Source organism: Dermacentor variabilis, chromosome 4 (genome assembly GCF_050947875.1).
Source record: "Dermacentor variabilis isolate Ectoservices chromosome 4, ASM5094787v1, whole genome shotgun sequence".
Lineage (NCBI taxonomy): Eukaryota > Metazoa > Arthropoda > Arachnida > Ixodida > Ixodidae > Dermacentor > Dermacentor variabilis.
Window position 1 is genome coordinate 12798234 of NC_134571.1, and position 26504 is coordinate 12824737.

Below are 26504 nucleotides of genomic sequence, written 5' to 3' on the forward strand. Positions count from 1 at the left end.
ATCTTAATCCATAAGAAAGGGGACGCCAGAGACTTGAAAGATTATAGACCGATCAGCTTACTGTCCGTTGCCTACAAACTATTTACTAAGGTAATCGCAAATAGAATCAGGAACACCTTAGACTTCTGTCAAACGAAGGACCAGGCAGGATTCCGTAAAGGCTACTCAACAATAGACCATACTCACACTATCAATCAGGTGATAGAGAAACGTGCGGAATATAACCAACCCTTATATATAGCTTTCATTGATTACGAGAAAGCGTTTGATTCCGTCGAAACCTCAGCAGTCATGCAGGCATTACGTAATCAGGGTGTAGACGAGCCGTATGTAAAAATATTAAAACATATCTGTAGCGGCTCCACAGCCACCGTAGTCCTCCATAAAGAAAGCAACAAAATCGCAATAAAAAAAGGCGTCAGGCAGGGAGACACGATCTCTCCAATGTTATTCACAGCGTGTTTACAGCAGGTATTCAGAGACCTGGGTAGGGAAGAATTGGGGATAAGAGTTAATGGAGAATACCTTAGTAACTTGCGATTCGCTGATGATATTGCCTTGCTTAGTAACTCAGGGGACCAACTGCAATGCATACTCACAGACCTGGAGAGGCAAATCAGAAGGGTGGGTCTAAAGATTAATCTGCATAAAACTAAAGTAATGTTTAACAGTCTCGGAAGAGAACAGCAGTTTACGATAGGTAGCGAGGCACTGGAAGTGGCAAGGGAATACATCTACTTAAGGCAGGTAGTGACCGCGGATCTGGATCATGAGATTGAAATATTCAGAAGAATAAAAAGAACGGGCCGGGGTGCTTTTGGCAGGCATTTTCAGATCATGAACAGCAGGTTCCCATTATCCCTCTAGAGAAATGTGTATAGCAGCTCTGTCTTACCTGTACTCACGTACGGGGCAGAAACCTGGAGGCTTACGAAAAGAGTTCTACTTAAATTGAGGACGACGCAACGAGCTATGGAAAGAAGAATGATGGGTGTAACGTTAAGGGATAAGAAAAGAGCAGATTGGGTCAGGGAACACAAGCGAGTTAATGACATTTTAGTTGAAATCAAGAAAAATAAGTAAGCATGGGCAGGACATGTAATGAGGAGGGAAGATAATCGATGGTAATTGATAGTTACGGACTAGATTCCAAGGGAAGGGAAGCGTAGCAGGGGGTGGTAAAAAGTTAGGTGGGCGGATGAGATTAAGAAGTTTGCAGGGAGAACATGGCCACAATTAGTACATGATCGGGGTAGTTGGAGAAGTAAGGGAGATGCCTTTGTCCTGCAGTGGGCGTTAGCAGGCTGATGATGGCATGTTAGACGCTTATCTCCCTTCGTGAAAACAGGGATTATATTCGCCTTTTTCAAATAACTTGAAAACATTCCTGTCTTAAAGATAAGGTTCACTATGTGACAGAATATTCCAGATGTTAAGTACACTATCATCTTTATGAGAGATGGGCTGAAGTTGTCAAGACCAGGCCTTGAGTTTTTTAGACTAGAAATGAGTGTGACTATGGTCTTCAGGTGTAGCGGGGTGAAGAAAAAATCCATGAAATCAAGAGTTCAGCGAAAACTCGTCTGGTCGGGATTGCTCATAGTTCAAGGGTAAAACGGACGCCGACAAAGAACATTAAAAGAAAACAAACCAAGACGTTTTGGCTCCCGTACGGGAGCCTTGTTCATGACAATGAAAATCTATGTGGTACACAAGGGTAACATGGATCAATGGATCGTTGCACCTTTGATTATCTGTACAGAATAAATTAATGAAGGAGGTTGCAATGTCCAAAGGGTTATCAAGAAGGAGATATCCCAATTGTATCATGGTTATTTCGGCATTACGAGTGGATCGACCTAAAAGACAGTTTAATGGGTTCCATTGTTTTTTACATCATTACCGGCACACTTAATTTCATTTTCACAATACCTTGTTTAGCCTGTTTGAGTAGTGTTCTTAATATTTTAGAATATTTCTTATACGTTTCGTGAAGTGCAGTGTGAAATGGCTGTTTCTTTTTTTTTCTGTAAAAGTTGTCTTTTTTCCGTACACCATTTAGCAAGCTGGTGGATAGCCGTGGGTTACGAGAAGCTGAAAATGTTTTTTTTTTTTTTTACAATTCATTACTGCTGTGGAATCTGCAATAGCACTGGAAATTATTTTTGAAAATGTGTTATAGGCAGTTTCAGGGTTATCACATGGCACTACTGGGGACCAGTCTGAAGCGGCAATTAATTCAATAAATACTGACGAATTAAACTTCTTTCTCGTGAAGTTTGTATCGGTAGTGGTAGCATTAAAAGTTAAGCGCACGAATATTGAGTAATGACCGGTTATCAAAGCTTGGACAGCACCACAGTCAGGGTTAGTAAGAAGATTAGATGTGTGGTCTTTAAGTGCACCCTGTTTATTTGTGGGACAGCGAGTTGGAAGAGTAATTAGGTTTTCTTATCCAAACCGATTTAGGCAGCTAACGTAATCAATAAGCAGTGAGTTGGATCTATATAAAAGGTTAATATTAATATCACCTATGATAATGGCATTTTTCTGCCCGAATGCTAATTTATGCAGCAAATCACCCAGCGCTAAGCAAAGTGCGCTTCCGGATGATGAAGGTGAACGATAGATGTAACCATTAGGTTTTCCTTATCCTGTTAAAAAAATATGTATCATGAAATTCGACCCAAAGAGATTGGCAGTTCGTCACGTTGAGTGTCAACGCAACTCAGAGGATAAAAAAAAAGCAGCACCACCATGATTACTGTTATCGCGGTGGCAGTATTCAGAAGAGTACGAGGGAAAGCTATAAAAGTTATTGTGAGATGCGCAGAGCCAGGTTTCACTAACGCAAATAACGGAGAAATTATGACGCGTAGCAGGCAGGCAGGCAATGAACTTTCTTTAGGTCCCGAGGAGCGGCCCCGAGGGATGAGCCGCGGCGGCCCGCTCCCGCGTCGGGACGGGCAGGCCGTGCCTGAACGCGGGCCCTCTGGGCGGCCCGTGGCTGCGCGGCGAGGTTGGAGCTCTTGAGCGCCCCCTCCCATTCTTCTTCCGTAGCGAGATGATCGTGGTCCCGTAACGAGGGACACCGCCAGAGCAGGTGTTCTAAAGTGCAGAAGGGATCTCCACAATCCGGACAATCGGGTTCGAACGAGTCGGCGTACCTGCTGACCCTGGGATAGGACCCGGTCTGCAGCATACGAAGGGTGGAAGGCTGAGGCCCAGAGAGCTTGGCGTGGATAGACCTTCCTTCCGAGCTTATAGTGCTTTTTAGTCTCGTTGAACGTGCGGAGAGAGTCCTTGTGGAGCTCCGCGAGCGGCGTTTCCCCGGAGCGGTGGGTGAGTTCGCGCGCATGGGCCAGCTCGTTGGCGTTGGGGACGACGGGTAGATAAAAAATTTGCGATGCCGTCCTTTTTTTTTTCTTTTGGCAGACTTCGCGTATTGAATTGGATTAGTGAACGGCAGGGCGATGAAAAATAAGCCTCGAGTTCTTCAGGCAATAAGTACGAATCTATTCATCATCATCATCATCATCATCAGCAGCAGCAGCAGCAGCAGCAGCAGCAGCAGCCTGGTTACGCCCACTGCAGGGCAAAGGCCGCTCCCATACTTCTCCAATAACCCCGGTCATGTACTAATTGTGGCCATGCCATGCCTGCAAACTTCTTAATCTCATCCGCCCACCTAACTTTCTGCCGCCTCCTCCCCCCCCATTCGCTGCGCCGTCACGCGCCCAGTGACGCACGCACTTGGCCACACATTTAGTAGCCAGATGGCTGCGACGTGAACTAGGCTAAAACACGTTGGCGAGCTAGTTGGTTTGAATCCATGACAGAGTGTGTAAGCTCGACTGAACGAGGACGTACAAAGGAACAAATAGAGACAGAGCTTACACACTAAATCATGGTAAACTACATAGATAGATAAACTTTATTAAAAGAACAATCAGAAAAATCGCTAATGGTCCGGGCCCCTAGTCCAGGGCTCCGCTGGCTCTTGCCATCTTCTCGGCTCTCTGTATCAGCTTGAGCTGGTCGTCGAGGGCCGAGCTGGACAGCAGTGCTTCCCATTGCTCCCTCGTGGTGCTCGTGTCGGGGTGTTCTACGCTGTATAAGGTGCACTCCCACGTAATGTGGTATAGGGTTGGTGTGGCCCCACACCACGGTTATTCGTCCCTGTAAGCTGTGAGGTCTCATCATTATCATCATCATCATCAGCCTGGTTACGCCCACTGCAGGGCAAAGGCCTCTCCCATACTTCTCCGACAACCCCGGTCATGTACTAATTGTGGCCATGCCATGCCTGCAAACTTCTTAATCTCATCCGCCCACCTAACTTTCTGCCGCCCCCTGCTACGCTTCCCTTCCTTTGGGATCCAGTCCGTAAAACTTAATGACCATCGGTTATCTTCCCTCCTCATTACATGTCCTGCCCATGCCCATTTCTTTTTCCTGATTTCAACTAAGATGTCATTAACTCGCATTTGTTCCCTCACCCAATCTGCTCTTTTCTTAGCCCTTAACGTTACACCTATCATTCTTCTTTCCATAGCTCGTTGCGTCGTCCTCAATTTGAGTAGAACCCTTTTCGTAAGCCTCCAGGTTTCTGCCCCGTAGGTGAGTACTGGTAAGACACAGCTATTATATACTTTTCTCTTGAGGGATAATGGCAACCTGCTGTTCATGATCTGAGAATGCCTGCCAAACGCACCCCAGCCCATTCTTATTCTTCTGATTATTTCCGTCTCATGATCCGGATCCGCCTTCACTACCTGCCCTAAGTAGATTTATTCCCTTACAACTTGCAGTGCCTCGCTGCCTATTGTAAATTGCTGTTCTCTTCCGAGACTGTTAGGCATTACTTTAGTTTTCTGCAGATTAATTTTTCATCCATTTTTCAATCCATTAGACACAACTTAAAAATCGAAAATGAGTAGGCTTGTGCAAGGTTAGGTAATAATAGATGGATCAGAATCAGAAGCTATGCGAAATGCCCGACTGTCGGGAGATTTCCGCACCTTGATCTGACAATTTTCAGTCCAGATGAACTATCAACCTTTTTTCATTCTTTAAGGCAAGCGTCCTTATTATTATTATTATTATTATTATTATTATTATTATTATTATTATTATTATTATTATTATACCGGAAACCTTCAAAGCGGTGAAAAAGGCTGATTGCACTGCTTTTCAGAAGGACATTGCAAATTTTGTATCATGGAGGTATCAAAAACGAAAGTTGTAAGCTTCACGCGGAAATCTAACAGGACTTCATTTCCATTGTGGGGTTCTCCTCCGTCTGTACTCTTGGGACAAAGGAACGACAACACAGTAGTGCAAACAATCACAAGGGCATTTATTGCACATTTCATAAATCAATGCCTGCTAGCCGAGTTGCTATTCACAAAACATGCCGATGGGCGCGCGACAAATCTAGAAGTCCGACTCACCGCGACCGGATAGCGAGCGAATATGTTCGCCCCATGCTGGATCCCAACGCCTGGTCATTCGCGCGTACGGTCACGCGAACGGTGGCGCGTTCCAAGGCGGCCACGCGAGACGGTCTCGCAGAAGCATGGATCGGCGCACGCGCGGCACGGCACGTCCGTACTGCTTGCTGTCCCGAACCCAAGAGAAAGCGCCTTCTCTTTCGGCGCCCAAGTAACCCCGCCTGTCGGCGGCGTTCGCAGCGCAACACTCGCGCCCTCTCTCGTACTGCGCCTCAACCACTCCGACCGCCGCGGGCGCTAGGCCACGCGGCGAAGCCGGATTACAGGAGACGCGCCGTGCGGGAAAAACATATCAGGAGACGCGCGAGAATCGCGCATCCCCCCACCCTATAGCGTTAAAGATGTTCTCCTGCCAAGAGCTCAGGGAGCGAAGGACCTTGGGATGTACTTCGATAGCTCTCTTCCTCGCCCCACGCTCAACAGACGACGCAGCGTACACTTCGAACGCACGGCACAATATGTCGGGCGATGAGAGACTTCAAACAACCTGCGCCATTTGTAACTTTATATAAGAGCGTATGACTTCCAGTTCTTGAGTACGCCTCCGTGGTTTGGAGTGGAATTTGTAGATCAAAATGTGAACTTCTCGAAAATGTGCAAAAAACGTTCACATCTACATTTAAATTTACATCGGTTCTGTCAAAAGTCTTCTATCTCCACAGAGCTAACGCAGACATTCACGTTGCCTACCCTCACCTGTAAAAGCAACAAATAGGATGTTCTTTTTCTCCACAAATAATTAAATGGGAAAATCTGCTGCTCGCACTTGCTTTCCAATGTGCGCTTTTACATTCCGCAGAAAAGCACAAGAAAACAGCGGGCCTGGGCCTTCAGATTCTTGTGACCCTCTATCTAGAGTACAGGTGGCACATAACGCCCATTCAGAGTGCCTGGATATCGTCATGCCTAATTTTAGTATTTTCCTGAAAGGAGTTGCAGAGGAATTTCTATAACAAAAACTCTCATATCTGTTGTGTGTTCCGTCATTCTGTAATCTTTCTTTCCGTTTCTGCACTATTGCTTTGTATTATCTTCGTGTGCACATTTTATGCTGTTAAAATTTGTATTCGCGAAATTATTCTTATTTTTTACGTGTGCGCGCGTGCGCTCGTGTGTATGTGTGTGTGTGTGTGTGTGAGCTTGCATTGTTCTTCCTGTGCATTGTTTTGCCGAGTGCGCCAGCACCAAGACCCTCAAGGTTGTTCCTGGGCACTTTAAAAAACACCATTGATTGATTGATTGATTGATTGATTGATTGATTGATTGATTGATTGATTGATTGATTGATTGATTGATTGATTGATTGATTGATTGATTGATTGATTGATTGATTGATACAGGCAATGAACACATCTTTCGAATGGGGAGTGATTTATTCGTATTCTTTTATAAAGTAGTGACGTATGCAAGTATCCCTGCATGGCAGACGGGAATTCCACGATATTTACAACTTGACTGTGAAAGACATAATTATGAAAAGTAGATGAAACTCGGCGCAATGTTGGAGTCGCCTTAGCGGCTAATTATCGTATAATTTGTTTCGGGATAGTTTCGACAAAATAAGAGTTCTAGCCGTCTTTTGTAACCATACTCCCATCTTCACTCCGTAGACGGCCATATATTGCAGACAGGAATTCTGTGACGTTTACAACTTCACTGTGAACTAGCTAGTTATTACAAGTAAATGAAAGGAACTCGGCGTAATGATAGAATCGTCTCAGTGGCCGAATTCAGCATAATTTTTTTTCGAGGACACTTACATTAGATTGAGAGCTGCAGGGCATTCGCGAGTAACTGGAGACGAAATGTTTATCGTGTCGACGCGTAGGCGGACGGACACCGACCACCGCCGGAAGGTAGCTATACACAGCTTCGCTGTAAAACGTGTGCATTTCGGATGGCTTAACGGTCCACGCAGAGAGATCCGCGGATGATTGGTGACAATAGAGATCATCTCCTATTTCGTAATGTTGCAGATGAGAGTGACATTTTGGTTAGGAGGCTAGCAGACCATTTGAGACGTCTTTGGTAAAACCTGATTCACACAACGGACCGAATCGCCGAATAAATACAAAGTCCGAGCGCGACCAAGCTCATGCAGCATCGAACAGCGACGTGTACAAAGGCGGCGCTGACGAGGTGTTCGCGGCGTGATTCGATGTCCCCGAGTGCTCGATCCGCGAGATGCATGATCGTTTCGGTCCGTCGTGTGAACCCAATGAAAGAACGACAGCGAGTGCGCGCGCAACACAAGCAAGACTGACGCGCCTCAATGGTTAACACCGACTGAGTCGTCTCACGCTTGCCAAAAAACAGCAGCAGCAACAACAACAACAAGAACTGATCCCGCATGCTGCACGCGTAATCTATATTTTTGTTTTGAAAAACAAGAAAACAAGAGTCAAGAATGCATGTATGTAGATTTCGCACCGAACGGAACACACAAACACTCACGCACCCTACACGCGCGGGTTATACAGTCAGACGTCATTATGGCGAAGTGCTCGGGACCTTTTCGTTATACAGGCTACTTTGTTACACAGGTCGCGCACTGTATATCGCTCACAATGGAAGAGTCTAAGCACGTTCAGCAAAAGAAAACCTCTGCTATAAAATTTCTGATTCGACCTTCCGTCTGTAACTTGTTTCCGTCTACGGGGCTCCATCTTAAGTATTTTGCGGAGTTTATATCAAAAATCTCACACTAACGTTCATTGCTTAATGGCAAGTAATGCGGCTTTGTAACACATGCCTGCTTATGACCGCCACTACAGAGCGGCCGTACAAACCCAACAAGAATTGCGCCAGGCACAACAATGGCTCTTACCGACCCGGGAACAAAAAGTGCCACTCGTCTGTCTTTGCTGTAGTCTTCGGGCAGATGCAACAGCGGTGACGTAGGTGATGAACCGCGCTCTCGCACCCCTGTTGAGGTCTTTCATTATCTCTCCCATTCCTCTCTACCCGCTCATTGTGTATCCCTCGTCACGCGAGTATACGGCGAACCCGCTACGGTTAACACGTTGCCGTACGCTTCCCCGCAACCCCCCCCCCTCCCGGTCATCCCTTCTCGGTATCCCTTTCAGCACCTGCTCATATTTTTCTGCACGCCACATCGCTCATGTGTTCCGCGCGTTCTGTTCCTTGCAGCTCCTCCAGGACCAGCAGCTGATTGCACTCGTCTGCGTTTTGGTACTTATCGACTGTGCGATTGTCACCCTCTGGGTGACCTGCGATCCCATGGAAAGGACAATGAGAAATCTCACCATGCAGGTTAGTTCGAACGCCATTCGCCATTATATATATATATATATATATATATATATATATATATATATATATATATATATATATATATATATATATATACGGGATCGTGCCCCGACCGGTGCAGCTGCAGACGTGCTCGATCCTACGGGAAGCGCGGCGCCCGTGTATCGCGCGCTGCAAAGGAGCGTCTAAATAATTGGGAGCAAGTGTGCGCGTTTGTGTTCGTTGTCAGCGTGTGTTCATCATGCATGTGCCGCCCACTCTTTCGCTCGAGTGACGTGGCATTCAGGACGAGTGCTGAAATGGGGGCTAGCTTCCGGTTATGACATCGGCAGGACGTGGACATTATAATAAACGACTGCTTGACCGACAATAAAGCGTTGTCTGAAGTTAGCGTCAGTGTATGTCTCTTTACATAGAGTAAACAGTTCGACGAAAACTCGTCTGGTACAAAAAGTGTTACTCACAACAATACGAAGCCAACCGATAATGAAGCCAAGGAAAGCATAGGGGGGATAATTCGTTTTTAACTGACCTGTAGAAATGGTGCAGTAAAGGGAAATGAAAAAGGACGAAAAAAAAAATGCCTTGCCGTCGGCGGGAGCCGAACCTACAACCTCTGCACTACGCGTGCGATGCTCTTCCACTGAGCTACGGCGACGGCGCTGGCCAGCACTCCCAGGGTCACATCTTGCACATGCGCATAAACATCCAAGAATGTAGGCGTAGATACACGAGTCGCCGTATAGCTCTACTGGCAGATCAGCGCACGCGATATGCGGAGGGTGCGGGTTCGGTTCCCACCGGCGGCAAATTGTCGTTTTCTTTTTTCGTCCTCTTTCATCTCCTTTTACCTTACCATTTGTACATGTCAATTAAAGACGACAAATCATTTCCCTTAAGCTTTCCTTGGCTTCATTATGCGTTGGCTTCATATTGTTGAGACTAACAAAAATGGGGACCATCGGTACTTCCTTCTCGATCTTTGTGACATAAATTTCTCCCTCTTGTGTCCTCGTTCTTGCTCGCATTACTATTGTACCTTACAATAGCATATTTATATTTATCAACTTACTGCAGACCCGAAGAGCTGTTGCAGGAGTGTGGTGTAGGAAATACGCAGATGGCAAAGAACGCAAGAAACAGAGAAAGCAGAAAACATTACAAGATGCAAGAAAGATCACTGGTTAACAATATAGAAGAGGAATGCAGCAGACCATATTCAATGCATGGTGGCGGTCTAGCGGGTGCGGGTCTAGCGGGTGTGACGTGAAAGGAATCTTGCGAAGAGTTTATCAGAGTATGGAAAAACTTCAACGATTCGACGTGGCGACGGGAAAAAAATGAGTGTCAGGCTGACGATTGTGAATGTGGGAATTAGGTTAAATATACCTATTGTGGCGACGATAAATGAAGCGTATAGCTTTCTTTTGGGCAGACTCAATTTTGTCGATATCAGATTCCTTGTGTGGGTTCCATACGACCGAGTAATACTCGAGTGTTGGACGAACTAGTGTTTTATAAATCAGGAGCCTTGTGTTAAGAGGGGCCGAACGTAGGGTACGTTGCAGGTACCCTAGCTTTCTAAGCGCGCGGTTGCACATCTGTTCAATGTGATGGGACCAAGACAAATATTTTGAGAATATAACACCAAGGTATTTATACTGCGACACGCTTTGTAGTGGAGAAGCATTAAACGAATAGGTGAAAGAAGGTGGAAAGAGCGTTTAGTAAATGACATGGAAACAGTTTTTCCAAAGTTAATTTGCGTCTGCCAAGTCTCGCACCATTAGCGAAATATGGTGCAGATGGATCGTTGAGAATTTCGTGATCATTAGGACTTTTTATAGTATGGTAAAGAACGCAATCATAAGCGTACATGCGTATTTTAAAGGGACGCTAAAGGAAAACAATGAATAAGTTTAGATTCATAAAGTATCTAATTAGAACTCTATTGCCGTTAATTTCGCCATAGTGGTTTGAATATTAGAAAAGAAAATGAAGGTTAAAGTTTAATATTTTGGGTTTCACGCCGAAACTGCAACGGCAGTACGTCAATGTGAGGTCACGGATTTCAAAGTATTGTGCTTAGTGCTAGTTCCCGAAACTTGCATAGTTCAGTCCTCGGCTCTTTTAGAACACATTGTACTTCATTTTTACACGTAGAGAGAGTCCAGCACGCGCCGTCAAAATTCCTGACGTCACGGCAGGCTGGTGCGGGAAATCGCCACCCGTCTTTCGTGCGTGTACCTTTGCCCAGCGTCTTCTCGCGGTACGCACAAGCTCGTATGGATACCGGGACACACGGAGGTGGCAGGGAACGAAGAAGCGGACAGGATAGGTCGAAAGTACACTAATTACCGAGTGTCCAACGTCGACAACCTTGAGGAGCCCACACCTGTACTCCGAGGTACTCGGCCATTTCAGACAATTACAGATAAGAAGACGATCAATGAGTTAGCTGTAAGAGGGAAAATAGAGGAATTCTAGATCAAGCTACAGAACAGGTATTCAGCTTTAACTCAGGAAGAGGACCTTAGTGTTGAAGCAATAAACGACAATCTTGTGGGCATCATTAAGGAGTCTGCAACAGAAGTCGGTGGTAACTCCGTTAGGCAGGATACCAGCAAACTATCGCAGGAGACGAAAGATCTGATCAAGAAACGCCAATGTATGAAAGCATCTAACCCTACAGCTAGAATAGAACTTGCAGAACTTTCGAAGTTAATCAACAAGCGTAAGACAGCCGACATAAGGAAGTATAATATCGATAGAATTGAACATGCTCTCAGGAACGGAGGAAGCCTAAAAACAGTGAAGAAGAAACTAGGAATTGGCAAGAATCAGATGTATGCGTTAAGAGACAAAGCCGGCAATATCATTACTAATATGGATGAGATAGTTCAAGTGGCTGAGGAGTTCTATAGAGATTTATACAGTACCAGTGGCATCCACGACGATAATGGAAGAGAAAATAGTCTAGAGGAATTCGAAATCCCGAAGGTAACGCCGGAAGAAGTAAAGAAAGCCTTAGGAGATATGCAAAGGGGGAAGGCAGCTGGGGAGGATCAGGTAACAGCAGATTTGTTGAAGGATGGTGGACAGATTGTTCTAGAGAAACTGGCCACCCTGTATACGCAATGCCTCATGACCTCGAGCGTACCGGAATCTTGGAAGAACGCTAACATAATCCTAATCCATAAGAAAGGGGACGCCAAAGACTTGAAAAATTATAGACCGATCAGCTTACTGTCCGTTGCCTACAAAGTATTTACTAAGGTAATCGAAAATAGAATCAGGAACACTTTAGACTTCTGTCAACCAAAGGACCAAGCAGGATTCCGTAAAGGCTACTCAACAATAGACCATATTCACACTATCAATCAAGTGATAGAGAAATGTGCAGAATATAACCAACCCTTATATATAGCTTTCATTGATTACGAGAAAGCGTTTGATTCAGTCGAAACCTCCGCAGTCATGGAGGCATTACGGAATCAGGGTGTAGATGAGCCATATGTAAAAATACTGGAAGATATCTATAGCGGCTCCACAGCCACCGTAGTCCTCCATAAAGCAAGCAACAAAATCCCAATAAAGAAAGGCGTCAGGCAGGGAGATACGATATCTCCAATGCTATTCACATCGTGTTTACAGGAGGTATTCAGAGACCTGGATTGGGAAGAATTGGGGATAAAGGTTAATGGAGAATACCTTAGTAACTTGCGATTCGCTGATGATATTGCCTTGCATAGTAACTCAGGGGACCAATTGCAATGCATGCTCACTGACCTGGAGAGGCAAAGCAGAAGAGTGGGTCTAAAAATTTATTTGCAGAAAACTAAAGTAGTGCTTAACAGTCTCGGAAGAGAACAGCAATTTACAATAGGCCGCGCGGCACTGGAAGTCGTAAGGGAATACATCTACTTAGGGCAGATAGTGACGGCGGATCCGGATCATGAGACGGAAATAATCAGAAGAATAAGAATGGGCTGGAGTGCGTTTGGCAGGCATTCCCAAATCATGAACAGCAGGTTACCATTATCCCTCAAGAGAAAAGTATATGATAGCTGTGTCTTACCAGTACTCACCTACGGGGCAGAAACCTGGAGGCTTACGAAAAGGGTTCTACTCAAATTGAGGACGACACAACGAGCTATGGAAAGAAGAATGATAGATGTAACGTTAAGGGATAAGAAAAGAGCAGATTGGGTGAGGGAACAAACGCGAGTTAATGACATCTTAGTTGAAATCAAGAAAAAGAAATGGGCATGGGCAGGACATGTAATGAGGAGGGAAGATAACCGATGGTCATTAAGGGTTACGGACTGGATCCCAAGGGAAGGGAAGCGTAGCAGGGGGCGGCAGAAAGTTAGGTGGGCGGATGAGATTAAGAAGTTTGCAGGGACGGCATGGCCACAATTAGTACATGACCGGGGTTGTTGGAGAAGTATGGGAGAGGCCTTTGCCCTGCAGTGGGCGTAACCAGGCTGATGATGATGATGATGATGATGATGATGATGATGATGATGACAGAGGCAGCAGGTAGCGCTACCCCACGCCGCACAAGTCCCTTAGCAGGGAAGAAGCTGTCGCATGGGAAAAACTACAAACAGGATCGTACCCTAACCTCAATGTGCAAAGTAAAATGTACCCCACATTATATAAGGACAAATATAAATGGTGCAATGAGAAACCCCCATTATACCACATAACATGGGCATGTCAATAAACTGACGTAGTCCCAATCGTATCACACCAAAGTGCGGAGCAATGGGAAAAACTGCTGTCCAGCGACCGCTGCGAAGACCAGCTAGGTCTAGTGCGGCGTGCCCGACGGACAGCAGAAGTCAGCGGAGCCCTGGACTGAGGGCAGCCGACCAGAGCGATAGAAGATGGACGAAGCAGCGGGTGAGGACCTCCGGGGAAGACACAAGGAGGAAAACTACTCTGAAGAATCCGCCCCAGCCGCAGAAAAACAATTACTAGAGCTCAGTAAAGTTTTCAGTCACTCAGTCCCGCGGTAAGAGCGGTGCTCTGGCTATTGCAGGGGAGGCATTCTGTAGGAGTCCACCTAGTGGACTGCCCATTTAGGCCGCTGCTGATTGGCTGGGCCGCTCGTCTCCTCCTCCCTCGTAGAGCTGCATCCAATCAGCAGCGGCGGAAATGGACAGTCCACTAGGTGGAGTCTTACATAATACCCCCCCCCCCCCCATGAGGGCAATCTACAAATACAGGTGCAATCATTTTTCTATTTAGTGTCCCGTTAACACAAATGCTACGTTGTAAATCATATATAAATTAAAAAGGCAGGTCAGATGTTACATTGGAAATAGAGGATTGGAAAGATTTGAAGAGTACATATTGAGACACGCTATAGAGGGAAAGGAAGCAAGTCCAGTTAACTAATGCATGGTTGTCGAGGATAACAGAGCTTTTTCAACAGTTTGTGCAACAGTGTCGAATGCTTTCGCTATATCTATAAATATTGCGTCAGTTTGGTCACCTACGTCTAAAGCCTCGATGATATGTGTTAATCACCAAGTTGGGTAATGGTGCTGAAACCGCGTCGAAAGCCGTTTTGAGCATTAGATAAAACACTATTAATCTCCAGAAACTCAATAATATTATGAGCCTATTGTCCTGCGGATGTAGAACAAGATGCTGAAGTGTACGGCGGTCAAGAGGAGGATGAAGCGAGATCTATCGTCCGCCATCTTTGTTGTTGATGCCCCATTTTTAGCCTCCTTGAACATAGTGTAAGTAAACCCCCTTTTCTGTAGATCTCCCCGTAACATATTGGTGGAGCTGCGGGGTACGTCACGATCCCATCACGGAACATTGCAGCGGACATCTTGTGGGCCATTCGACCATGTCGCCTGAGAGGCCCGCTGCTTCGGCTTCGGCTACCATAACGCCGATTGTCTTGTCCTAACTCCGAGATTCTGGCTCCTTCTCCGGCACTGACACCATGGACGTCGAAGACTGGCTAATCGAATACGAATGAGCCAGCAAGAATAACAAGCGGGACCCGACTATAATGCTGGTTAACATCGTCTATTACCTCAAGGGAACGGCCCGTGTTTGGTTCCAAACACGCGAGGAGGAATTGACCAGTTGGGAGACCTGCAAGCAAAAGCTGCAGAAACTCTTTGGGAAGCCAGCTAGGCGCCAGCGAACCTCCAAGAAGGGACTTTCGTGCCGAGCCCCAACAACTACTGAACCGTACGTTGTGTACGTTCAGGGTGTATTAGCACTCTGTCGGCGGGTCGACCGCAACATGCCCGAAGCTGACAAAGTCAGCCACATTCTTAAAGGCATCGCCGACGACGCCTTTAATTTACTGGTGTATAAGCACTGCTCGACTGCCGACGACATTATAAGAGAGGGCCGACGCTTTGAAGAAGAAAAGAGCCGTCGTGTTTCACAACAATTCGTTCGGCTTCCTAATAACGCCGCTACCTCATCGTGTGAAGACGTCCAACAGCCTGGTGGCGAAAACTTGCTGCGTCTTGCCTGCGCGAGATTGAGGATGCGTCTCCTTCGGTTTCTCAGGCTCGTTCGTATGACGAGTCCCACCGGCAGTATCTTTGATTCAAGCTGTCGTACGCGAAGAGTTGGCGAACCATCTGTGCTGTAAGTAGGCCTACTGTCAACAATTGCTTTCGACCTCCACGCCCACAGTCGACCTATCTGGTATACCGCGACCCAAACCAGTGGCGCACACATGACGACAAGCCAATATGCTTTAACTGCAATGGGATAAGTCATATTTCCCGCCATTGACAAGGAGGCTCCCGCCTCCTTGTCCCGCATACTCTTACCGCCCGGAAGAAAGCCGGTCCTCCTCTTTCACGCCCACAATGACCCGCCGCACTATAATGTCGCTGCTCCGACTCCACGCTACGACTACCGCCCGCCGTCCCCACAAAACCGGCATCCTCGTTCACCGACTGCCCGTTTCTCGCCATCGCCATACCCTCACCATCCCTCTTCGGAAAACTGACCAGTGCAGCTCCCGGAGGTGATGCTGCATTGGCCAACCTGCACGGAAATCCTCTGTTGACCCTGGTCACCCGACAAAATCTTTCGTACATACGAGTGGACGGCGTGCCCGTTTCGTCGCTCATAGACTCGAGGCCGCAATTATTGGTTATGAGCGCTCGCCTTTCTCGTCGTCTCCGCGAGGTTTTGACGCTCGCGGCGTCGCCTGTCATTCGTGTTGCCGACGGCGGTACAGCTTGCAACGTTGACATGTGTACTGCATGTGTGAGCGTCGCTAGCCACCAGACCTCAGTTTTACTCACCGTTCTGCACCAGTGTCCACACGAAGCCATCCTCGGCCATGACTTCCTGAGTACCCATTCTGCCTTCATCGACTGCTCTCCTGGCTTTCTACAGTTGGAACTCCCTTCTGTGCCTGATCTGACCACCGAGTCACCACTGAATTTATGTGTTGCCGATTTTGTTCGCAATCGACCAGCTACCGCGACGTTGTCACAGTGTCCTCAGATCCCGCGGTTTGCGACGACGACTACATGATCTCTCCTTCCCTCGACACTCTTTTGACAAGGCCTAGCCCTCCCTCACTAAGTTGTGACTGTTTCTGTGAACCGGGCGTATATCCCTATTCTTAACTTTTGATGCACACCACAATTGCTTCCCGAAGCTATCACGCTGGGCAGCGTAGCAATATAGAGGAGCATGACCCTCTGGCCCTTACTATCGATGCCCTGCAGTCTTTTGGAAACCCTGACACCAGCAGTTCATCTGACGCCCGCTTTGACGCACTGATTTCCCCAGACATTTCGGCTACTTAGACTGACGACTAGCCGCTGGCCTAGCCGCTACTAGCCGCTACTCAGCTAGCCGCTTACAGCGACGTTCTCGATTTTGCTTTGCCCCATCTGAGCCAGACACAAGTTGTGACTCACCGCATTGACACTGGGAATGCCTGTCCATCCATAGGCGTCCTTACCAAGTATCTGCGACTGAACGCCACGTAATCCAAACGGAGGTCGAGAAAATGCTTACCAAGACCTCATCGAACCATCTACGAGTCCTTGGGCGTGCGTTGTGGTGCTTGTCAGAAAAAAGCACAATACCTGGCGGTTCTGCGTCGACTACCGGCATTTAAACAAGATCGTTAAGAAGGACGTGTACCCTTTGCCACGAATTGACGACGTCCTCGTCTCCGCATGGCGCACAGTACTTTTCTTCTATAGACCTTCGGTCCGGCTACTGGAAAATCGCCGTCGACGAAAAAGACAGGGAGAAGACCGCCTTTATAACACCCGATGGGCTCTACCAGTTCTAAGTTATGCCATTTGGCTTGTCCAATGCCCCAGCAACATTCAAACGAATGATGGACTCCCTTCTTCGCGGTTTCAGATGGTCTACTTGCCTGTGCTATCTCGATGACGTCATGTTCTCGCCTACGTTCTCCAGTCATCTACATAGACTCTCGGCTATTCTGCGCGTCCTTCGCAATGCAGGTCTTCAACTTAACTATGCCAAATGCCGCTTTGGCCGCCGAGAGATCACTGTACTTGGTCATCTTGTCGATGCTACAGGTATACGACCTGACCCTGCCAAAGTTAGAGCCGTTACCAAATTTCCGACGCCTCGTTCTAGTCAGGACGTCCGTTCCTTTTATGACCTTTGTTCTTGTTTTCGGCGGTTTGTGAAAGATCTTGCAGAAATAGCACGGCCCCTAACCTGCCTTCTTTGGAAAGACGTGTCTTTCTTCCTGGGGTCCTGAACAAGCTGCCGCCTTCTCGCACCTGATTGGACTTCTAACATCACCACCACTGTTAATTGGCTCACTTCGGCGAATCTGCGGTTACCGAAATCCCTACCGACGCCAGTAGCCACGGCACTGGTGCAATTCTTGCCCAACGCCAGCATGGTCAGGACTGCGCTATTGCTTATGCCAGCCGCATTCTTTCCTCTGCTGAGCGAAAATATTCGATCACAGAGAGAGTGTGTGTCTCGCTCTTGTTTGGACTATCGCCAAATTTCGCGCTTAGCTCTACGGCCGACGCTTCACCGTCATTACTGACCACCATGCTTTCTGCTGGCTGTCCTCTCTCAAAGATCCCACTGGTCGCCTTGGTTGTTGGGCACTGCGACTTCAAGAATATTCATATAACGTCGTTTAGAAATATGGCCGCTTGGACTGGTGCGGACATATCTCGTAGATCTACCGGACACTGCCGAGTGACTCTAGCCCTTCTGTTCTTTCCATCTCTCAACTCTTCAATATCGCTGCCGAACAATGCCTTGGCGCGTCTCTACGCAAGATCATCGAAAATTTGTACTCTTGAACTCCCGATACTTCTCTCCCCCTTTGTACTCCAAAATGACACGTTATATCCTCGCAGTTTACTTCCTGACGGCCCTGACCTGTTACTTGTCGTCCCGGCTCACCTCCGTTTCACTGTCCTGGCACAGCTGCACTACGCACCAACGGCGAGCCATCTCGGTGTGTCACGCACATAAGACCGCACACGGCGCTGTTTTTATTACCCCGGAATGTCCCTCTCATTGCGCCGTTACGTGGGCTCGTGCGACCAGTGCCAGCGCCGCAAAATGTCGACACTGCCGCCTGCAGGCTATCGTCAGCCTCTGGACATTGAGTACGAACCATTTCACCGCGTTGGTCTCGATTTACTTGGTCCGTTTTCCTTATCCGCCTCTGGAAAGAAGTGGGTCGTCGTTGCAACAAATTATGCGATGTGGCTTGCCATTACGCGCGCAGTTCCCACTGGCTGCGCCACCGACGTTGCAGACTTCTTGCTGCATATCGTCATACTCCAGCACGGGTCTCCTCGGCAACTGCTAACTGACCGGGGCAGGCGGTTCCTGTCGAGGGTGATCGATGACGTTCTCAAATCCTTCACGACGCAACATAAATTGACTATGGTCTACCATCCACAGACGAATGGCTTGACAGAACGCCTGAAACGAACACTTACCGACATGTTGGCCACGTATGAATCTGACGACCACCAGGATTGGGACGCTGCATTAACCTTTGTGACATTCGCGTACAAAACTTCCAACATGAGACCGCTGGTTATTCACCGTTCTTTTATCTTACACGGTCGCAAGCCTACATTGCCCATGGACACCCTGGTGCCTTCTTCTGGGTGCCCACCTACTGCATATGCTGGAGAGACTATAGCTCTTGCCGGGCATGCACGTTAAGTTGCTCGCTCTCGACTTTCCGAGTCCTAAATCCACCAACAGTCTCGCTACAACAGCCACCACAGAACCGCCCACTTTGTCCCTGGATCGCTCGTCCTCCTGTGGTCCGCAGCATGACGTGTCGGACTATCCGAAAAATTGTTGTTCCAGTACACCGGTCTATATCGCATGTGCCACCAAGTAACTGATGTCACCTATCAAATCGCTTCGCTGCTGCCATCGTCATCATCTGCTCATCCCCGCACGGACATTGTCCACGTTGTCCGCCTCAAGCCCTATCGTGCCCCAGACACCCCTTAATACCTTGTGTGCTAGTTCTTTCATGCAGCTTTGTTCACCTGCACCGAGTCGGTGCTTCCACCGCCGGAGGATAGTGTTATGAGCCCATTGTCCTGCCGATGTAGAAGATGCTGAAGTGTAGAGCGGATGAGAGGAGAACGAATCGAGATCTATCGTCCACCATCTTTGTTGTTGCTGACCCATATTTAGTCTCCTTGTACATAGTGTAAATAAACCTCCTTTTCTGTAGCTCTCCCCATAACAATATGTTTGTATATTATTTGTTTTATCAGCTTACATGAATGTGATTTAAGAGGGTTACGTGGGTTTTCAATAAAGACTGTTCATGGATTTGCACAGCGGGAGAAATTTAGCACATTTCCAAGTTGAAAGGACGACAGACGTTGAAAGAGATTTATGCAAAACAATAGTCAAATAATGACCAGTCCATAATGAGTATCTAGTGAGAAATGCATTGGTCTATATCGTCGGGACTACCATTCTTTTTCAAATCCAGATTTACAATCAAATTTAACACACCCTTATTAGAAACAACAATATCCTATTTTTGGCGAGATGGACGCATCCAGCTTCCACTATATTTAACTTCTCTGAGTACCCATTCGCGGATGGCCTAATCCCCCCCCCCCCTCTGCCTAAATAAAGTTTCTCCTTTTTTTTTCTTTTTTTTTCGCTCTGTCTCCATAGCGCGCAGGCAAAGGAAAGGCACGCGAGCCAGGTTTCAGATTTATTGCGCACGCTAGAAGATGAAACTCTGATACGGACTGACCAAATCTGCCCTTCAAGGTAATAAATAGATACGTCCAGTTTCCAAACCATGAAGTAGGTCATGGTCAAAGGCTGTGACATGAGCGGCAAAGGCGAAGTGTAGCCAACACTGTTACCCGACGCGGTGGCTTAGCGGCTATGGTGTTGCGCTGCTAAGCACGCGGTTGCGAGACCAAATCCGAGCCGCGGCGGCCTCATTTTGATGGGGACGAAACGCAAAAACGCCCGTGTCCCATGCATCGGGGAACAGTAAAGCTCCCCTGGAGGTCAGAATTAGTCCGGAGTCCCACGCTACGGCGTTCCTCATGATCAAATTGTGGTTTTGGCACGTAGGACTCCACAGTCCAATCCAGCAGGAACTGTGGGCAGCGAGCTGAAGGTTCAACGCGAGATGATGACGATTATTTTTATTGGCATCCTCTTTGAAGGAGGGCAGTGACAAATAGAATCAACAGCTCCGCCACGTGGGCAAAAGAGAGAGAGAGAGAGAGAGAGAGAGAGAGAGAGAAGCGAAATAACATAAAGGCAAGAATGTTAACCAGTACAAAATCAGCCAGAACAAACCAGAAGGAGGCAAAACGGAGACCGCAATATAAACATTAACACGCCACGTCGCGCTGACACAAGGCGATGGGGGAAGTTATTCGGTACGTTATCGCGTACGTTACACGCACGCAACGTGAACTCAGACATGCGTCACCAGTTGTAGAAGATCAGAAACCGAGCGAATCCCTGCGCACATGTGGCTTCAGATACCGCGAAGGCAACCTCGTAAGCGTCGTGGCACCAAAATTAAGCGAGCCTTCTCCAATTTGCGTCTCGACGCACATTTGCAAAGCATCTCGCGCGCCGGAAGCGATAGCAAGAGAGCCATCGGGCAACTGCAATATAAAAGACTTCAATAAACAAAATAAGAAAACGATAATAAACAGTTCTCAAGGACAAAAATGTTCTCTTAATTGCGCCCAGATGTGAAAACGTGTGCTCTTAAAGAAACTTTTTTTTTTAATCTACTCCTTGCCCGATTAATGTCACCCGTTAAATGTACAGGATAAAACTTCTGTTGAGCTCCCCGCAAGACAGGCTGGGAGTTTCAGGTGCGCACGAGGAAAATCCCCAAAAGCCAACGAGAAGACATGAAGCGTACCGGATGTACGTGTGCTCCATGTCCAGCATAGACAGGAACATTCACGTAAAGGGCGGGATAGTTGTGAGGACATTTGTTTGACTCGGCGCGACAAGGGAACCTCGCAACTCCGTAAAGAAGATGAAGAACGTGAACAAAAAAGGGAAAATAGAAAGAAACAAAGAAGCAAAGGAGTGGTGCGCATCGGATTTGGCGGCACAAGAGCTCTCGAGAAAGTGTCTCAAAAGCTCAGGGCTCACCGCACCCTAGCCCATTTTCCCCTTTACTCTTTTCTTATTTCACCGATCTGCAGCACGCGTCAATATCGCGAAAACGCGATCGACCAGACACCGCATTGCCTTTGCTCCGGCGTTCGCGATCGAAGGGAAAAGACCGCGCGGTAAAAGCCTCGCCGAGCGCGCTGTACGACGGCCCGCTGGCTAGCTCCGCTCATCCGCGCGGCGAGGGTGGATGGGGGGCCGCGCTCTGTCGGATGCTCGAGGCAGCGAGTTACGTTCATGCGAGCCGGTGAGTGGGGTGGGGAGGCGCTGCTAACTGAGTTTTCAGCAGCGCGCGCCCGTCGGCAGCGCTGGCACTACACCGTCGACGCCGACGAACTTGTCGCGACAGCGTTTGGTGCAGAACAAGACAGAAAAGACGGCGGAGACGATTGGCAAGGTGCTTCACGAAGCAAGAAGGCACTTTACGGAGGGTGTTAAAGTGTAGCCTGCAGTCGTACTAACTAGCGTAGACGCGGCGGCAAAATGTAATAATAATAATAATAATAATAATAATAATAATAATAATAATAATAATAAATAAACGACGATTACGATACTCCCTAATGCGAAATTTGAGCGCAGCTCTATACGTGTTTTCATTTCGTGATATATTGGTTGGCGCGGACAATCTGTCTCGTGCGGCACGTTGCAAACGGAACGAAGTGTGGAGCGACTGCATCGCTAATCGAGAGATCGCGAAAGACAGCGCGAGGGTGACGCGTAGGCGCGATTCACAGCAGCCGCCGCAAACAGACCGTCGCTAACGCAGCGCTTTGATTTCATATGTAGTATCATTGGACGCGCTCTCCACGTGCCATCCGTGAACAGACGACGCGCGCTATACTCTGGCGCCATCTCTTAGCCATCGTCCCCGCAGAGCAGCACTACGCTTTTCTTCCCACGCGTTCGCCATACCCTCCTCCTCCACTTTCCGCTTCATGCTTTCATTGTATGCTCCTCCTCGCGCTCTCTTCGCTTTTCATCCCCCGCTGCGCTCCGCGTTCGCTTTTTCATCATTCGCTCGGTTACACCGACGCCGAGGCACGCCGACGCTCAACGCAGGAATGGGCGCTTAAGAGTAGCGCTCTAAAATATGGCCACGCGTCGCGCTGCAAAGTATGTTACTGGAAAAGAACACACAAGGGAAAAAAAGAACAGAAATAGGTTAAAAGAGGTGCCGCGCTGAGAGAGGCATAAACAACGAAAGAACAAATTCAATTGCAAGAACGCAGAAGTTTCGCCTATACGATGAAGATACGGCCGTGCCTCGTTTACCGAGGATTTCTTCTAAGCATACATCACCTAACTTCTCAGTCAATTTGGCAATTTCAACATGCAGCCTAAAGCAAACAATTGAAAATGTTAATTCGCGAATATAATAATTAGCTACCTCGTCATTGCGATTTGTCGCGCAAGGGTGACCTCCTTCTCATATGTTTACCTGAACAGGTCGAACTGCTTTTTTTTTTTTTTGCGGTATGACCGATGCGATTTTTTGCGATAGCACTTGTACGGACACTTCACTTCAGGAGCACTTCCGCCGTCGGCGTCAGCGTTGTCGTGATGTTCTGTATAAAGTGTAAGCGTGATAAGATCTCGGCCACGCTATAGGTGCGAATGAGGGCCGAGAGAGTAGTGGCTTGGTGCGGCGGCGTATTGCGCGCGCAGGGAGGCGAGTGGGGCGGATGCCCGTCGTCTCCTCGTGTGTGCAAGGGGGGAGCGGGAAGGTAAGCGCTCGCCAGAAAGGGGGGGGGGGGGGGGCGTGATAGCGAGTGCTCGCGGTCAGCAAGCGAGATCTGCTCATGTTTGTCTGTGCACGCGTGACATCATGCTTGGTAATTACTAAGCAAATATTCATTGCAATTTATCACATCACTCACCACATCACTTTGTTTTCCTTAAAGCCCCCTTTTGAGGTGTTACATAGGGCGGGAGGGGGGGTTACAAAATTCATACGACCGATGAAACTAAGAGCCTTACTTCGTGTTGTTGTCTAATACTTTTCTACAGCAATAATCTCAATTATTCACTTTGCGGGTGAAACTGCGGTCGTTCTAATCTGTTCAAACATGAAGAGAAAAATAGGGGTGGCTGAATATACGGCGAAGCGGAAGATACAAGCGACGTGCTCACAGATCTTTTTGTTGGAAAGGCACCTTAAGTGACCTTATGCACACGGCACGCAGTGTTATGCGCAGCACTCTCTCGAACGGTCCCGAGACGTACACGAGAAAATCACACAAACAATTGCGTCTTCTGTTCAGTACATCTCCTTCACGCCAATCGAAAAAATGCATACGGCAAGCCATAGCAACTCACCCAAAAGGTTATTTTGATTCGCGGATACTGTACGTAGCTTCGCCGCCGTAATTTGGAAACCCACGCTGCGCAGACAGGTGGCCCGCTTCAGTGTTGTATCTCTCCATGGCTGCGTCGTATACTCGCGCGACCTCAAGCGAGTTGCTCTGTCCCGTCGGCGCAGATTTCCAAGTGGGAGCGGGACGTGGTGTACCTGCCGCAGCGCGAGCAATGCCACTCGGAGCACATGGCCAAGTGGCTGGGTGCCCTGTACATCTACAAGGGCCTGCTGCTCGTCGTCGGCTGCTACATGGCCTGGGAGACACGCAACGTCCAGATACCGGCGCTCAACGATTCGCAGTACATCGGCATGAGCGTCTACAACGCCGTCATCACCTCGGCACTCGTGGTGGCGCTCGCCAACGTCATCTCGACGGAGCGCTACACGCTCACCTACGCGCTCGTCGGCACGCTCATCTTCGTCTCCACGACCACCACGCTGTGCCTGCTCTTTCTGCCCAAGGCGAGCGCGTTTTCCTCGCACGCTTCATCCGGCACCGCCTCGCTGTGCGGGTGCCGACAAACGACCGCCCAGTCGTATACGGACACGTGTCGTACCAACGGTTTCCCAGAAGAGACGCGTTCGCGATTGAACTAGTGCGTTAAATTGGTACCACAATGAACTTGTACGTAGCAGGCCTGGTTGGTAATAAATCTTGCTAAACTGCTTCAGAGCGCAACGCGCACACACACATCTTGCGCCTGTAAAGTTCAGTGACATGGTCTAAAACTAGTCGCTGATGTCAAATAAAGCTTTCTCTTTTATGGGAGCTGAGAGGGAGGACGAATTGAGTCCTCATATGAAGATAGTAATACATGTTGCATTTATGTTTGTTCACGCGCAACACAAAAAAGTAAATGAAGAGAGCAAGCATGTACTACTGAAAACGGCGCACAATGAGCGACACAAACCTTCTCGTACTTACAAATTTATAGAACCAATATCGTCGCCATTGGCGTTCGATATAACTATACATTTAAGTGCGAGCGCTTCCGTTTTGATAACAGCCTTACAAAATAAAGCAATAATGTCATCGTACACGCCGTTTTAACAGTCTAAATCCCGTCGCGACAGACGGAACACCGGGCAGCAGACGCATCTAGAATGTGTCCTGACCACGGTGGTGCTAACTCTATCAAAAAACATGCCTTCACTTCCCGACATTCCTATGCATACAAGACAAGTCTGAGAAAGGCGTTCCCGGATGTACCCAGGGTTACCTATCACCGAAACAGAAATTTTAAAGGCATGTTAATGCATGCGAAAGTCAGCCAACATCATTCCCCCGTAATAAAGGCATGTTCTCGCCCCAGGTGTAAGACCTGCACGCATTTTCAAAGTGACGGTAAAATTAAAAGCAGCGCAATTAGCTATATACACGAAGTGAAAACTAGCTTTACTTGCGCTAGTTCCGGTGTAATTTATATGCTTGAATGTTCTTTCTTTAAGAAACAATATATCGGTGAAACGAGACAATCAACGAACGTCAGGTTAAATGTACATCGCGCGGACAAAGCTAAAGAACTTCCAAAATCCGTCGCCCAGCATTTCAACCAACCAGGTCATAACTTTGACGAACTTAAACTCTACATACTACAGTCAAATTTCCGTTCTATGCGAGACAGGAAATACAAGGACTCATACCTCATCAATAAGTTCAAGACATTGCAACCACTAGGCATTACCGTTTCAAAGGGGGCTTTAGAATCTATTCGATCGCTATGCTAAATTTCAAACGATAGGCAATTGACCTCCAGCGGAGCAGATAATCCCTCCCCCCCCCCCCCCGGTCGTCCAAGCCCCTTCCACGAAAAGTGGAACCTACAGTGACATGTCAACCGGTTTACACACGGCGCTACCTCACATTCCATCACCGACGTTCAGTAGCACACCTTTCTTATCAATTCTACACCCTTGCCGCTAACACACACTCGGTCATTGCCTCGCCCACAAGCCCTTACATTCTCCCCCCTTTAGAAGAACCGCACCTATATATATTGTGCCGAGGAGAGAATATGTTGCCTTGAAAAAGACAAGACCAACTGTCGAAACGTTGGCTCCTGCTTTCGCCTTGTTCTCGTTTTGTTGAAGGCATTTACCAAGGACTGCGTACGTGCGTGCGTGCGTGCGTGCGTGTAGTATATTGTACCCAACTGCTGGAGTATATAGCATGGCAAGCCAGACAAACATCGCCAGATTTTTATTACAGACAGCATCTGTCCCTTAACCCGTGCATCATGGCGCTTTATGCGAAACAAATGTCAAAGGTTTGCGCATTGACTACACGACGCTTATTGTCAGCGAAGCTTTGAGCCTTACAATATTGTATGCGCAGATCCACGCCATCATGAACAATGCCGATGCGGACGCCGTGGTGGCGTCTTCGGGCGTGCGGGTCGAGTTCAACACCCGACGCTTCGCCATCGACGAGCGCCGTGAGCTCTACTACCGCACCGAGGTCCAGAGCCGCGCCTACGCGCGCGAAATCGCGCAGGTATGTCCGCTCGATTTGTTTGACGCTGATCTGCACGGTGAGCCCCACAGCCGCCACGGCACAAAGGAACGCGCAGAATACACGCGGTTACGAAGGTCAGTAAAAATAAGAGTGTCAGCAAGGAAAAAGCGCTTCCAACCTTATTAATTCGACTGTCGTGAAGAGTGGCAATGTGCTTAAGGAA

At 47.9% G+C, this 26504-nt stretch overlaps 1 protein-coding gene across 1 annotated transcript in view; it reads left to right on the top strand.

Annotated features, from left to right (window-relative positions):
- Positions 1 to 26504, top strand: part of GABA-B-R3 (gamma-aminobutyric acid type B receptor subunit 3) — a 453175-nt gene that overhangs the window by 412977 nt on the left and 13694 nt on the right. Inside the window, exons 14-16 of the mRNA XM_075688121.1 lie at positions 8664 to 8786; positions 23950 to 24288; positions 26162 to 26320. Coding sequence (XP_075544236.1) covers positions 8664 to 8786; positions 23950 to 24288; positions 26162 to 26320 — 621 coding nt within the window. The remainder of the gene's footprint in view (positions 1 to 8663; positions 8787 to 23949; positions 24289 to 26161; positions 26321 to 26504) is intronic.